The following is a 13,891-nucleotide window of genomic DNA, read 5'->3' as shown; positions in this document are numbered from 1 at the left end:
GAGGAGATTAAGCCTAAGAAAATGGTCAGTGTGGGATTACCTTCTAGAGAAAATGGGCTTTGAGTAGCATTCTAAAGTAAACTATAGGCCTTAGCAGAAAGAAATATAGCCATTATGACCTCAGGAAAGAACAAGACTTGTTTATCAAAAGAGTAAAGTTAAAAAGACTATCTTTAGAATACTCTAAAGAGATATAGCTTGATAAACATACAACAACAAATTCAGGTCAAATTGACCTGCTTGAAATACTTGAGCTGCTGTTGCTGCTGCTGCTGCTGCTAAGTTGCTTCAGCCGTGTCTGACTGTGCGACCCCATAGACGGCAGCCCACCAGGCTCCCCCGTCCCTGGGATTCTCCAGGCAAGAACACTGGAGTGGGTTGCCATTTCCTTCTCCAATGAATGAAAGTGAAAAGTGAAAGTGAATTTGCTCAGTCGTGTCTGACTCTTCGTGACCCCATGGACTGCAGCCTACCAGACTCCTCCATCCATGGGGTTTTCCAGGCAAGAGTACTGGAGTACTTGAGCTACCACTTAGTAGTTATTAGGTAATCATGTGCAGGTTACTAGTTTCTTAACGTAATAGGGGAATGATAGAAGCATGCATCTCATATGTTTGTCATGAAGAAAAATAAATGCAATAATATATAAATAGTACTTAACACGGTGCCTAATATTAAATAAATGTTGCCTACTTTTATTATCTAAACATGGTGAGTGATAGAATATGGAGACTCTAAAAGATCCCTGAAATGCTATTAAAGGAGCTTAGATTTTGGTTCTGATTTGTAAAATAGCAGAGGACCACTTAAAATTCGAGCATTATTTTAATGAAATTGGAATTTGAAACTAAATTGTTTTGGAAATAAAACATTAGGTTGGCTGAGGGCAGGAGGATGGGCAGAGTGAGGATAAGTAATTGATGAAATGGAATTCATTTAAAAGGTAACTGGCTTCAATTATAAGTTGTCAAAAACAGCACAAAGAATTTCAAGTCTTGTGAACACAAGAAAACAGTTGAGTAGAGGAAAATGGTATACTGCTTCTCAACGAAAAGTCTATTATTTACCTACATGCTGCAGGTTTTGCTGAAGAATAAAGAATGTGACATTCCATCCCTTAGAGTCATCAAGAACAAGGTACAGCAGACAGAACTTAGACTCAGAAATAGCTACTTTCTCAGTTAGGAGTCTAGTGAACATGTTCAGCCAAAACATGAGTAATGCATTGGTTCCTAAAAGTGAGATTCTAGGAGCTGTATGTGAGACACAATATGACTACCAAGGGAACTAGTATATATTATATTTGAAAGTAAAAGTCGCTCAGTCTTGTCCAACTCTTTGTGACTCCATGGACTATTCAGGCCATGGAATTCTCCAGGCCAGAATACTGGAGTGGGTAGCTATTTCCTTCTCCAGGGGATCTTCCCAACCCAGGTCTCCTGCATTGCAGGCATGTTCTTTACCACCTGAGCCATGCTCCTCTTATCCTGTGCTGTGTTGTGCTAAGTTGCTTCAGTTGTGTCTGACTCTGTGTGACCCTACGAACTGCAACCCACCAGGCTCCTCTGTCCATGGGATTCTCCAGGCAAAGAGTACTGGAGTGGGCTGCCATGCCCTCCTCCAGGGGATCTTCCTGACCTAGGGATCGAACCCATGTCTCTTATGTCTCCTGCATGGGTAGGCAGGTTCTTCACCACTAGAGTCACCTAGGAAGCCCCTTCTTATCCTAGATGTTTATAAATTACTATAGGGTATCTCCCTCCTGGAGAAAATGAAAGTTTTTGAGAAAAGGCTTATATTTGCTGGCTGATTAGTAAGAATGAAAGTTACCTAGCTAAGGTATATAAATAACCTAGAAATGAAACTATCAAGAAAATGAGTCAAGGGAGACAGAATGGAAAGAATTTTAAAAGATTTGCAAGTGAAGAGAGAAAATAAAGAGACTACTGGCTATCAATATAGTTTTTGAATGATAAGTATTTTCATAGTAGCAAATATAGGGTATTTCAAAGTAAAAGTTATAGAGTTGGACGGAGGGAAGGGAACTAGAGGTGATGAGAATGCACCTATCATATCTCCTACTGCAAGAAGTGCTTTGATGGATGGTCCCAGCTGCTGTGTTCTGAATCTATCACTATGTACACAGCAAGATCACACTTTTCATGAGATGCTCCAAACAAATGACTGAGCATGGCAGGAATATTAAGGTAGACCTTAATGGGACTCCTTGGATGGGCAACTTTGAATTGAAGATTCCCCATCAACTTTGCCGAACGGTCTTAGGACTGCACTGCAGGACAAAATTCTCCTTCTTTTTATCTTTCCTTCCTTTCCTCCTTCCTTCTCTCTCCTTCATAGAGGTAAGATTTGCATCCCAGTTGAATGACTTTCTGTGCTTGCAGTTACTGTCCATTTTCATTAGGTTGTTAATCCTTAAATTTGCACAAAATAAGACTTGGTCTTTTGAGCCCTTCTTCCGTGTACATTAGCAGGCAGAAGAGCTAAAAACCCAGACAAGAACACAAGCATACAGATAAAAATACCTAGATACTTGAGTATTATGATTACAAATTAAAAAGGCAAAAGCAAGAAGCAGAATTACTGGAACATACAGTCTAAAATTTAATACAAAAACAATACTCAAAGAGATAAAATAAAATAATAGTAAAACAATGGATCATGAAGTCATAAAAAAGAATTAATTAGAAATAATATATAAAGAGCATCCACCCACATTAACAGCAGGCTTAGTAATTGTGATGGCGAAACCACTTCAGCATTCTTGCCTTGAGAACTCCATGAACAGCATGAAAAGACAAAAAGATAAGACATTGAAAGATGAACTCCCCAGTTTGGTAGGTGCCAGGAAGCTTGGCATGCTGCAGTCCATGGAGGCACGAAGAGTTGGACACGACTGAGGAACTGAACAACAACAACAAAGTAATTATGAGCCAATCTCTCTGCTGAAGGCAACCAAATCAGAAAAACGAAATACATGAAACATTTTTTACTAATCATCAAAGAATTAACATGATATTTATCTGGGAGGGCACTTAAAACCAAAAGAATAAGCACACACAAAATATTTACAAAAACTGACCACATACGGGTCCATAAAACAATTCTCCACAAATCTCAAAAGACTGAAATCATACAGAGAACATTATCTGATACAAAGCAACTGCATCACATATCAAGAACAGTAACAATGAAACTAGAAAAGAAAAATAATTAGAAAACCATCAGATGTACAGAAGTTACAAACTAGATTTCCAAATAATCCATAGGTCAAAGAAGAAATAGTGGAAATTAGAAAATACAACGAACTGATTGATAACGAAACTATTACAAACCAGTTAATAAAAATTCTTATCCTTAAATAAATACATGCTGCTGCTGCTAAGTCGCTTCAGTCGTGTCCGACTCTGTGCGACCCCATAAACGGCAGCCCACATGGCTCCCCTGTCCCTGGGATTCTCCAGGCAAGAACACTGGAGTGGGTTGCCATTTCCTTCTCCAATGCATGAAAGTGAAGAGTGAAAGGGAAGTCGCTCAGTCATGTCTGACTCTTAGCGACACCATGGACTGCAGCCTACCAGGCTCCTCTGTCCATGGGATTTTCCAGGTAAGAGTACATAGTACTCCTATATTTTTACATAAACCTTTATTTCCTATAAATATATAGTATATGCATTCCTATAAATTCATGTATAAAACTGGATACTAAAAATAACGATGCTTATAGAAAAAAAGTATTGAGGCAAACAACAAATTCATACAACATTGTAACAAAAGAACTAACCTAAATAATCCTAATAAAAATGCTAGCACAGTTAAAAATACGTTAAATTCCTCATAAAGAAATATGTACATTCATGTATATATAACACTTTGCGTGTGTTTAAAGTAACTTAATGGTTTAGGGTGTAACAAGAATTGAGGATGCTGAGTTAATAAACACAAAGGACAAAATATCCGATGATTGGGAATTGCATAATATGTGTTTTCAAAGCAGAATATATGACCAACCTCAGCACAGAGGAGTACATAAGAGGGCATCATGCACAATAATTCTTCTGAGAATTCAGCTGCATTCAGCTAGAAAGTATATTTTATGTTAAGCTGCTGTGATGCTAAATTTTATGTGTCAACTTAACTGGGCCATAGGCTGCCCGGATACTTGGTCAAATATTATGCTGGGTGTGTTTGTAAGGATGTTTCTGGATAACATTAATATTGAATTGATACACTGAACATTGATAAAACATTAGTGTTCTTTGCAATATTAATGGATATTCCATTTAAAAGATTTTTCTGGGCAAATAAAAATGTAAAAATCCTAGGCTAACTAATTTTGGCTCTTTCTTACTGTCTTTCTTCTTAGCATATTTAATATATCATTGAACCCCATGATTCTCCTAAAGAAGATAGTTTAGACTAAAACTGCATTCTCTATTTCAGTTTGGAATCTCTTCCCCACACCCTCAGAATACAGATTGAGATAAACTGTGAGTATGACACAAAGATCTGAATAGATTTTCACTATACTATTTATTGAAATATCACTCCCAGGGCAGTAGTTCCCAATTTTACATGCAAAAAATGCATCCAGGGTTCAAGCTTAAAATCTAAATTACCAGATTTTACTCCTAGAAGTTTAGGACTTTAAGTCTGGAGTAGGGCTCATTAGTTTCATTTTTAACATAACAGCACTCTTAGATGATTTTGAGAGTAAGTAGTTAACCCAATCACACTTAGGAAACATTACCCTGCTATGTGATAAGGAATATTTTCAGCTCCAAGACTGGATTGTACTTTGGACACATCCTGCCTAGTCATGCAATGAGTGAGGAATGAAAGAGAAACCAAAGACATCAAACATTTTATAATTTTAGGCTTAACAAACTGGTTAGACTATTGAGAAGGAGGGGCAAGTAGAGATATTTTCCTAACCTTGGACAAAAGAGAGTAACAACTCATGTTTCAAGAATTTTTTTCCCTATAAATGCTCATTATCCCACTTGATCATCATAACAACCTAATAAGGTAAATATACATATTATATATTCTTGTAATATAAATTCTTATTTTACAGATATATATTAGTATTAAGGCTCAGTGAGTTTAAGGTACCAGCTAGCATAGTGGCAGAAATGGAACTGAAATCCAGGTATTTGAAACAAAGATTTTATGTTCATATCATTGTACAATATTCCAGGTCAAATTAACCATTATATGCTTCCAAGTGTCAAATTTCATGTCATATATGTAAGAAAAGATTTCCAATAGAAAATTAATTGTCGGGAGCCGCGTTAGGCATTACTGACAAAATGGAGGCACAGCCCCAGGCCTCCTCTCCTCATTCCACAGGCACGGACCCGGGATGAAGGAGTTCAGTTCAGTTTCAGTTCAGTGGCTCAGTCTTGTCTGACTCTTTGCGACCAGCACGCCAGGCCTCCCTGTCCATCACCAACTCCCGGAGTTCACTCAGACTTACGTCCATCGAGTCAGTGATGCCATCCAGGCATCTCATCCTCGGTCGTCCCCTTCTCCTCCTGCCCCCAATCCCTCCCAGCATCAGAGTCTTTCCCAATGAGTCAACTCTTCGCATGACGTGGCCAAAGTATTGGAGTTTCAGCTTTAACATCATTCCTTACAAAGAAATCCCAGGGCTGATCTCCTTCAGAATGGATTAGTTGGGTCTCCTTGCAGTCCAAGGGACTCTCAAGAGTCTTCTCCAATACCACAGTTCAAAAGTATCAATTCTTCGGTGCTCAGCTTTCTTCACAGTCCAACTCTCATATCCATACATGACCACAGGAAAAACCATAGCCTTGACTAGATGGACCTTAGTCAGCAAAGTGATGTCTCTGCTTTTGAATATGCTATCTAGATTGGTCATAACTTTTCTTCCAAGGAGTAAGCGTCTTTTAATTTCATGGCTGCAATCACCATCTGCAGTGATTTTGCAGCCCCCCAAAATAAAGTCTGACACTGTTTCCACTGTTTCCCCATCTATTTCCCATGAAGTGATGGGAACGGATGCCATGATCTTCATTTTCTGAATGTTGAGCTTTAAGCCAACTTTTTCACTCTCCACTTTCACTTTCATTAAGAGGCTCTTTAGTTCCTCTTCATTTTCTGCCATCAGGGTGGTGTCATCTGCATATCTGAGGTTATTGACATTTCTCCTGACAATCTTGATTCCAGCTTGTGCTTCTTCCAGTCCAGCGTTCATGATGTACTCTGCATAGAAGTTAAATAAGCAGGGTGACAATATACAGCCTTGATGGACTCCTTTTCCTATTTGGAACCAATCTGTTGTTCCATGTCCAGTTCCAACTGTTGCTTCGTGACCTGCATACAGATTTCTCAAGAGGCAGGTCAGGTGGTCTGGTATTCCCATCTCTTTCAGATTTTCCACAGTTTACTTTGATCCACACAGTCAAAGGCTTTGGCATAGTCAATAAAGCAGAAATAGATGTTTTTCTGGAACTCTCTTGCTTTTTCCATGATCCAGTGGATGTTGGCAATTTGATCTCTGGTTCCTCTGCCTTTTCTAAAACCAGCTTGAACATCTGGAAGTTCACAGTTCACATATTGCTGAAGCCTGGCTTGGAGAATTTTGAGCATGACTTTACTAGCATGTGAGATGAGTGCAATTGTGTGGTAGTCTGAGCATTCTTTGGCATTGCCTTTCTTTGGGATTGGAATGAAAACTGACCTTTTCCAGTCCTGTGGCCACTGCTGAGTTTTCCAAATTTGCTGGCATATTGAGTGCAGCACTTTCACAGCATCATCTTTCAGGATTTGAAACAGCTCAACTGGAATTCCATCACCTCCACTAGCCTTGTTCATGGTGATGCTTTCTAAGGCCCACTTGACTTCACATTCCAGGATGTCTAGCTCTAGATGAGTGATCACACCATCATGATTATCTGGGTCATGAAGATCTTTTTTGTATAGTTCTTCTGTGTATTCTTGCCACCTCTTAATATCTTCTGCTTCTGTTAGGTCCATACCATTTCTGTCTTTTATCGAGCCCATCTTTGCATGAAATGTTCCCTTGGTATCTGTGATTTTCTTGAAGAGATCTCTAGTCTTTCCCATTCTGTTGTTTTCCTCTATTTCTTTGCATTGATTGCTGAAGAAGGCATTCTTATCTCTTCTTGCTATTCTTTGGAACTCTGCATTCAGATGCTTATATCTTTCCTTTTCTCCTTTGTTTTTCGCCTCTCTTCTTTTCACAGCTATTTGTAAGGCCTCCCCAGACAGCCTTTTTGCTTTTTTGCATTTCTTTTCCATGGGGATGGTCTTGACGCCTGTCTCCTGTATAATGTCACGAACCTCATTCCATAGTTGATCAGGCACTGTATCTATCAGATCTAGGCCCTTAAATCTATTCCTCACTTCCACTGTATAATCATAAGGGATTTGACTTAGGTCATACCTCAATGGTCTAGTGGTTTTCCCTACTTTCTTCAATTTAAGTCTGAATTTGGTAATAAGAAGTTCATGATCTGAGCCACAGTCAGCTCCTAGTCTTGTTTTTGTTGACTGTATAGAGCTTCTCCATCTTTGGCTGCAAAGAATATAATCAATCTGATTTCGGTGTCAAGCATCTGGTGATGTCCATGTGTAGAGTCTTCTCTTGTGTTTTTGGAAGAGGGTGTTTGCTATGAGCAGTGCGTTTTCTTGGCAAAACTCTATTAGTCTTTGCCCTGCTTCATTCCGCATTCCAAGGCCAAATTTGCCTGTTACTCCAGGTGTTTCTTGACTTCCTACTTTTGCATTCCAGTCCCCTATAATGAAAAGGACATCTTTTTTGGGTGTTAGTTCTAAAAGGTCTTGTAGGTCCTAGAGCCGTTCAACTTCAGCTTCTTCAGCATTACTGGTTGGGGCATAGACTTGGATTACTGTGATATTGAATGGTTTGCCTTGGAAACGAACAGAGATCATTCTGTCATTTTTGAGACTGCATCCAAATAATGAAGGAGTTAGGGCTTGTATTCTGAGTTGTTTTTTCCTCTCCTCATCTGAGTTGACTGAAAAGGAATATTAAGGTGCTTATTGTTCTTGAGAGGAGCATGAGAAGGCAAAAGCCTTCTGCAGCTGTGCACAGAAAATAATTCATGAAGTTAATCATTGACATTTGTTCAAGGACTTTTACAAAAGAGTGTTCCAGGATGAGCACATAGGCCATAGCTTGAGGCCATGGGAGGGATTGCTATCTGAAGCCTATTGGTGAGGAGAATGTTTATGGTAAAGAAATTTACTGAATTTTAGGGCTTAGAAATAATTAAAATAGTTAGAAGTTAAAGATTTAAGGAATGTTATAAAGTTAGCATATTTTACTATAGCTTATAGAAGTTAGGAATTTTTAGAGACACTATAGCTAGAAGCCTTTTTAAGAGATAGTGAGCTCAGGATGTTAGGGGCAAACAGGATTTAGGAAGATAAGTAGTAAACTTAGGAATGTAGCATGAGTTACAATGTAATCACAAGTTAACTATAAGTTAACATTAGTGAGTGAAAAAAAGTGAAGTCACTCAGTAGTGTTTGACTCTTTGTGACCCCATGGACTGTAGCCTACCAGGCTCCTCCCCCCATGGGATTCTCCAGGCAAGAGTAATGGAGTGGGCTGCCATTTCCTTCTCCAGGGAGCTTCCCTACCCAGGGATCAAACCCGGGTCTCCAGCATTCCAGGCAGATGCTTTAACCTCTGAGCCACCAGAGAAGCATTAGAGGAGGTAGATAATAGATGATAAGGCTGATTTCGAGAGAATCACTGAAGCAGGAACTCTGTTTGAAGAGTAACAATGATTTATGGATATAATATATCTGGGAGAGGGGAAACTGAAAATGTCAAACCTCTGACCTAATGTTTTTGTAAAAGTATAAAAGACAATCTTAAACTTGAAATAAATAGGCAGTCCAAGAAAACTGAAAACTGAGAGGCTGTCTCATTCGCTGTCACCGTTCATCTCTTCAGGTTGAATCCCTGGCTGCTGGAGCTGGACTCCAGCAATTAATGGTCAAATGTTATACTAAAGGTGAAAGACCTAGATCAAAACCACAATTACATAATGACTACAGCTTAACCTGTGAAGGTAAATTATGTTTTCAAAGGAATTATCATAAACTGAGAATAAAGGTCCAACATCTGCATGTTTAAGAAGCCCATCAGTTCAGTTCAGTTCAGTCGCTCAGTCGTGTCTGACTCTTTGTGACCCTATGAATCGCAGCACGCCAGGCCTCCCTGTCCATCACCAACTCCCGGAGTTGACTCAGACTCACGTCCACCGAGTCGGTGATGCCATCCAGCCATCTCATCCTCTGTCGTCCCCTTCTCTTCCTGCCCCCAATCCCTCCCAGCATCAGAGTCCATAGTAAGGCAAAAAAAGTCAGCAAACAAAAATTCATTAAAGAAGCAGAAAAAAGAGAATCAAAAGCAAGTTAAAAAGAATAAAATTAATCAAGTAATATTCAGTGATGATGAAGACAGCAAATAGTATATATATCATTTATTAGGTATGTTTAAAGGCAGAAGAAATGGTATCAGTGGATTCAAGAAGTTCCACAGGGAAAGAATGACAGTGGGAATGATATTCTTGAGAATTAAAATATATAAAGAATAGATGATGAAGTTATATTAGTTTTCCCTCCTATTGTATAGCACAGGGAACTCTACTCAATACTCTGTGGTGACCTAAATGGGAAAGAAATCCAAAAAAAGAGGGAATATATTAATATGTATATGTATAGCTGATTCACTTTGTGTACAGTAGAAACTGAAATACAACATTGTAAAGCAACTATATGCCAATAAAATTTTTTTTAAATAAAATGACAGGGTTAAAAATAAAAAAGGAAGAAGTTATATTAGTGATTCTCATGACTCCTCAGTGAGACATCCTAGAATACAAAGAAGGTAATTCTCAAAAACAAGTTAGATTTACCAGAATGAAGATGATGGGAGAAGGAAAAAAATGTTATAAATCTACGGCTGAGAGTTAGGGAGGTAAATTGTTTTTAAAAACCTTATATAAATAAAGACATGACACAAAATCATACATTGCTATGGTATGGTTGCAAGTACATAAAAATGCATTTAAAAATAGATGGATACATGCAATGTTAGATAGTCATATATTGATTTTTTTCAAACTTTTCTATGCTTCCCAGTTTTTATTAGGCAAAGTACAATGAAGTCAATATTTTTCCCCAAGAAACTTCTAATCATGTGTGCTAAAAACTACAAAACATTCTTTCTTGCTTCTATTATACCCTATATAGAATCAAAAAGAAAGAGGTAGAGACAGAGAGAGAAAGAGAAGGCACCTAAGTAACCATCTTCATAAGCCTTGTTTGAAGTAAGAATTGGCAAAAAGTTAGCTATAAGAGTTACAATGTGACTGAAGCAACCCAAAGATTTGAACTTTTCAATCCTCTTTTAAGTTACCAAAGTTAGTGAACAGAAATTTAATGCCTATCAAAAAGGCAGCTCTATAATCTTATAAATAGGACTCATATAAATTTATCATGCTAATAATGATGATACCCTGTTGAGAATTGATACCACAATTTAATTTTACCATCATCTAAATTTTAGTGGAACAAATGTTTAAATTTAGTCTTAATTGTTAAATTTACTAACAACAATGAAAAAATTACCAGTTGGTTTGAAATTAATATCTTCATCCATTTTTATCAGGTCCAGAGATGACAAATCATTCAGATTCTTCAAACACAATTCTGTTCAATTATAAAAAATGCATTTTAACTTTAATAAAATAAAGAAGCAACAAAAAACAGAATTTATTATTAAATATTCTGAAGTTGTGTTTCTGTGTAATTTTTCTGGGAAGAACTGTAGTCCCTACTTAAGTGGTAAAAACAAAACAAATGAAAAAAATTTCATTTAAACAAAAGAGCCACCTAGTATGCTGAAAATTTTTTTCTAAAAGTAAAAATAATAAAAATAATACTCAAGTGATAACATTTACAACTTAAAATAATATATTTATATTATCTCATTTAATCCTCAAAAAGACCTGAATGAAATTGAAGGTTTAGGCTATGTAAAACATGTGAGATGTGTTCCAAGAATAAACAGAGTGCAAGGACCTGAAGTGGGAACAGCTTGATGTGGTTAAGGAACAGCAAGATAGCCAATTTGGACAGAGTGGAAAAAAGGAGGGGAAAGTGACAAGAGATGAAGTCAGAGAAACAGGCACGGGGATATCAAACAGGACTTCGTGGTGAAGGTTTGCATTTTACTCTTTAAAGTGTGATGGTAAAGCTGCTTCCCAGGTGGCGATAGTGGTAATGAACCCTCCTGCCAATGCAGGGGACTTAAGAGATGTGGGTTCGATCCTGGGTCAGGAAGATGCCCTGGAGGAGGCCATGGCAACTCACTCCAGTATTCTTGCCTGGAGAATCCCACGGACAGAAGAGCCCAGCTGGCTACAGTCCATAGGGTCACAAAGAGTCAGACATGACTAAAGTATTTAGCAAACACACACATTGGTAAAGGTACTGGAGAATACAGAGCAAGAAAATTTAACCAAACTTAGGAAACAGCATAATCTATGCTAAGGATCCTTCCTAAGAAATTTAAGGCCGACCTCCAAGGAAACCAAAACATTCTATCCAGTTACATATCAGCTATTCGTTATAGGGAAAAATTAGCCATTCTATAACAACTGAAAATAAGACAAATATGAACTGTTAAGAACAGTTTAGAAAAGTTAAAACATTACAGTTACCAGAATATAGCAAGATATTTCTTGGTAATATTTCATGAAGTATTTCTCATTTCATGTGTATTTGATCATTTTGATTAAAAAAAATATGCTTTTAAAACTCCATTTCAAATTTGGTCAATACAGAAAGGATAGTACAACTATTTTACAGATCTGTTTCTCAACAGCAGCATTATTAATGTAAGCTATCACTTATCAGCATTTGTTAACAATATATTTATTCTTTAAGAATGATAATTTTACTTCTTCATCCTTATCTCTGAATTTTTATTTGCCATATGTGTATATTCGAGTAGAGAATATATTAAAATTGGCTAAATATTTTCAGGGATATAACATTTTTTTTCTTTTACTGGAAGACAGTCTCAGTACATTGTAGAGGCAGCAGTTTCTACTCCTAATAAATGCTCAACAATCTTCTGATATTTTCAAAGATATGTATTGAAATACTGAGTTCAAAAATGAAGGAATGAAAATACTCATTTCAAAAATGAGATAATGAAATTAACTGAAAACTAAAACTGAGGTTTGACAGGAATACTTTATTAGCACAGACTGGGATAAGAAGCCCATAATCAAGCTAGGCTTATATTTTCAATTAAAATTAAACTAGAAAAGGAAAATAAATAATAAAATTGTATATCTATAGGCAACATTTCCAAAGACCAAGATCATTTTTAAAAACAAATTAATTAATGTCATACAAAGGAAGATATTCTGATAAAATTAATAGATTAATTCAGAAAAAGAAGTATATGTGCAAAGCTTTATTTACTTGTGAAAAGGGAAATCCATATATTTTTTCTTCAAATAAAGTAATTTTTAAAAATATTTTACTGGACTATTCCTAGTTTCACAATAACTAGACCATTTCATTAAAATTTATAGAATATAATTTTTTAGAAGGAAATGCATCTAACCTTGTAATTTTGATTCAATTCCATCTTTGTTCAATCCAGATGCAAAACCTAGTAAGTTATGAAAATTTATTAAAAATGGAATCGAATGAGATTTATTCATCCTTAGAGGCTTACTTTGATACCCCAGTTAACTAGAAAAGAGCAGTCTAACTAAATCTTAAATAGAAGAAAAAAGTACTTCAAGTTAAAAAAAGGCTTAAACATTTATAGAAAATAACCATTGTTGTAAAATCCTTTCAGTATCAATTGGCTTTCCTTTGTTAATTTTATTAGATAACAGTGACCAGGAATATTATATGTAGTTTTTCCTCTTACAGATCTGAAACTTTTGAACCTGTGGATAGCAAGTCAGGTTTTAATTTAATATTCTGCAATTCCAAGTATTTTTACTTTATAATCTTTACCACATGAAAGAACCTTCTAGAAGTAACATAACCATAGATGTTAGCTTTAGAAGGAAGATGAAAATTCCAACATCAACAGTATTATCATATATTTTGGTTTGAACACCAGTTCAGACAAAATTCAAAAATTGTTTTTGATTTTAACCACCAGGGAAGCCCTTTAACTTATTTTAAATAATTCTAAGCATTTAAAAAATTTTTACTGGAGACAATTTTTTCTAAAAAGTCTATTTTTAACAGTGTTGATTTCAAGCCTTATTAAAAGACTAGAAGTAAAACAAATAAAGATTCCTCATGTTTGTCTACTCTTGCCTCTAAATGTATTTGTTATAGTTGTTACTTTTACTTCTGCTACCTATTAACTTCTATAATCTATTCTGTGACCTATTAGTAAAAAGTAGGCCCAATTAGCTTGATAAAATTACTACTCTTCAAAATCAAAGTAACAAACCATAATGAGATGGATTTTTCAAGGCTCTGATATAAAGCAAGGTTGATCGTATCCATTCCAAAGCAATATTCACATTTGTGATGGTATGCAATACTATCTCTGCATTTAAATGCTCAATAAGATGTCTGTGCAAACTAATGGGGGGAAAAAAAAACTTTTCATTAGTAATATGCATTTCAAGGTCATAAAATTCACTGTTTAGAATAATATTTGAATAATTTAATGATATAGTTGAATATAACTGAATAATATTGCTACTTTAATGATTCATGAAAGTTAACTTAATTTTCAAAAATATGAGTAAACCTTAATGTCAGTTTAACTTTTCAAAAGTTACAGATTTCTTTCTAC

General features: G+C 36.2%; 1 protein-coding gene across 1 annotated transcript in view; it reads right to left on the bottom strand.

Annotated features, from left to right (window-relative positions):
- Positions 1-13,891, bottom strand: part of HFM1 (helicase for meiosis 1) — a 114,626-nt gene that overhangs the window by 61,702 nt on the left and 39,033 nt on the right. Inside the window, exons 17-19 of the mRNA XM_040232342.1 lie at positions 13,541-13,674; positions 12,686-12,733; positions 10,675-10,755 (exon numbers count right to left, since the gene is read on the bottom strand). Of these exons, the coding sequence (XP_040088276.1) occupies positions 10,675-10,755; positions 12,686-12,733; positions 13,541-13,674 (263 nt within the window). The remainder of the gene's footprint in view (positions 1-10,674; positions 10,756-12,685; positions 12,734-13,540; positions 13,675-13,891) is intronic.

The sequence above is a fragment of the Oryx dammah genome, unplaced genomic scaffold, assembly GCF_014754425.2.
Source record: "Oryx dammah isolate SB20612 unplaced genomic scaffold, SCBI_Odam_1.1 HiC_scaffold_28, whole genome shotgun sequence".
NCBI lineage: Eukaryota > Metazoa > Chordata > Mammalia > Artiodactyla > Bovidae > Oryx > Oryx dammah.
Note: the sequence above shows the minus strand (reverse complement) of the source record. Positions and strands in the feature narration are given on the sequence as shown.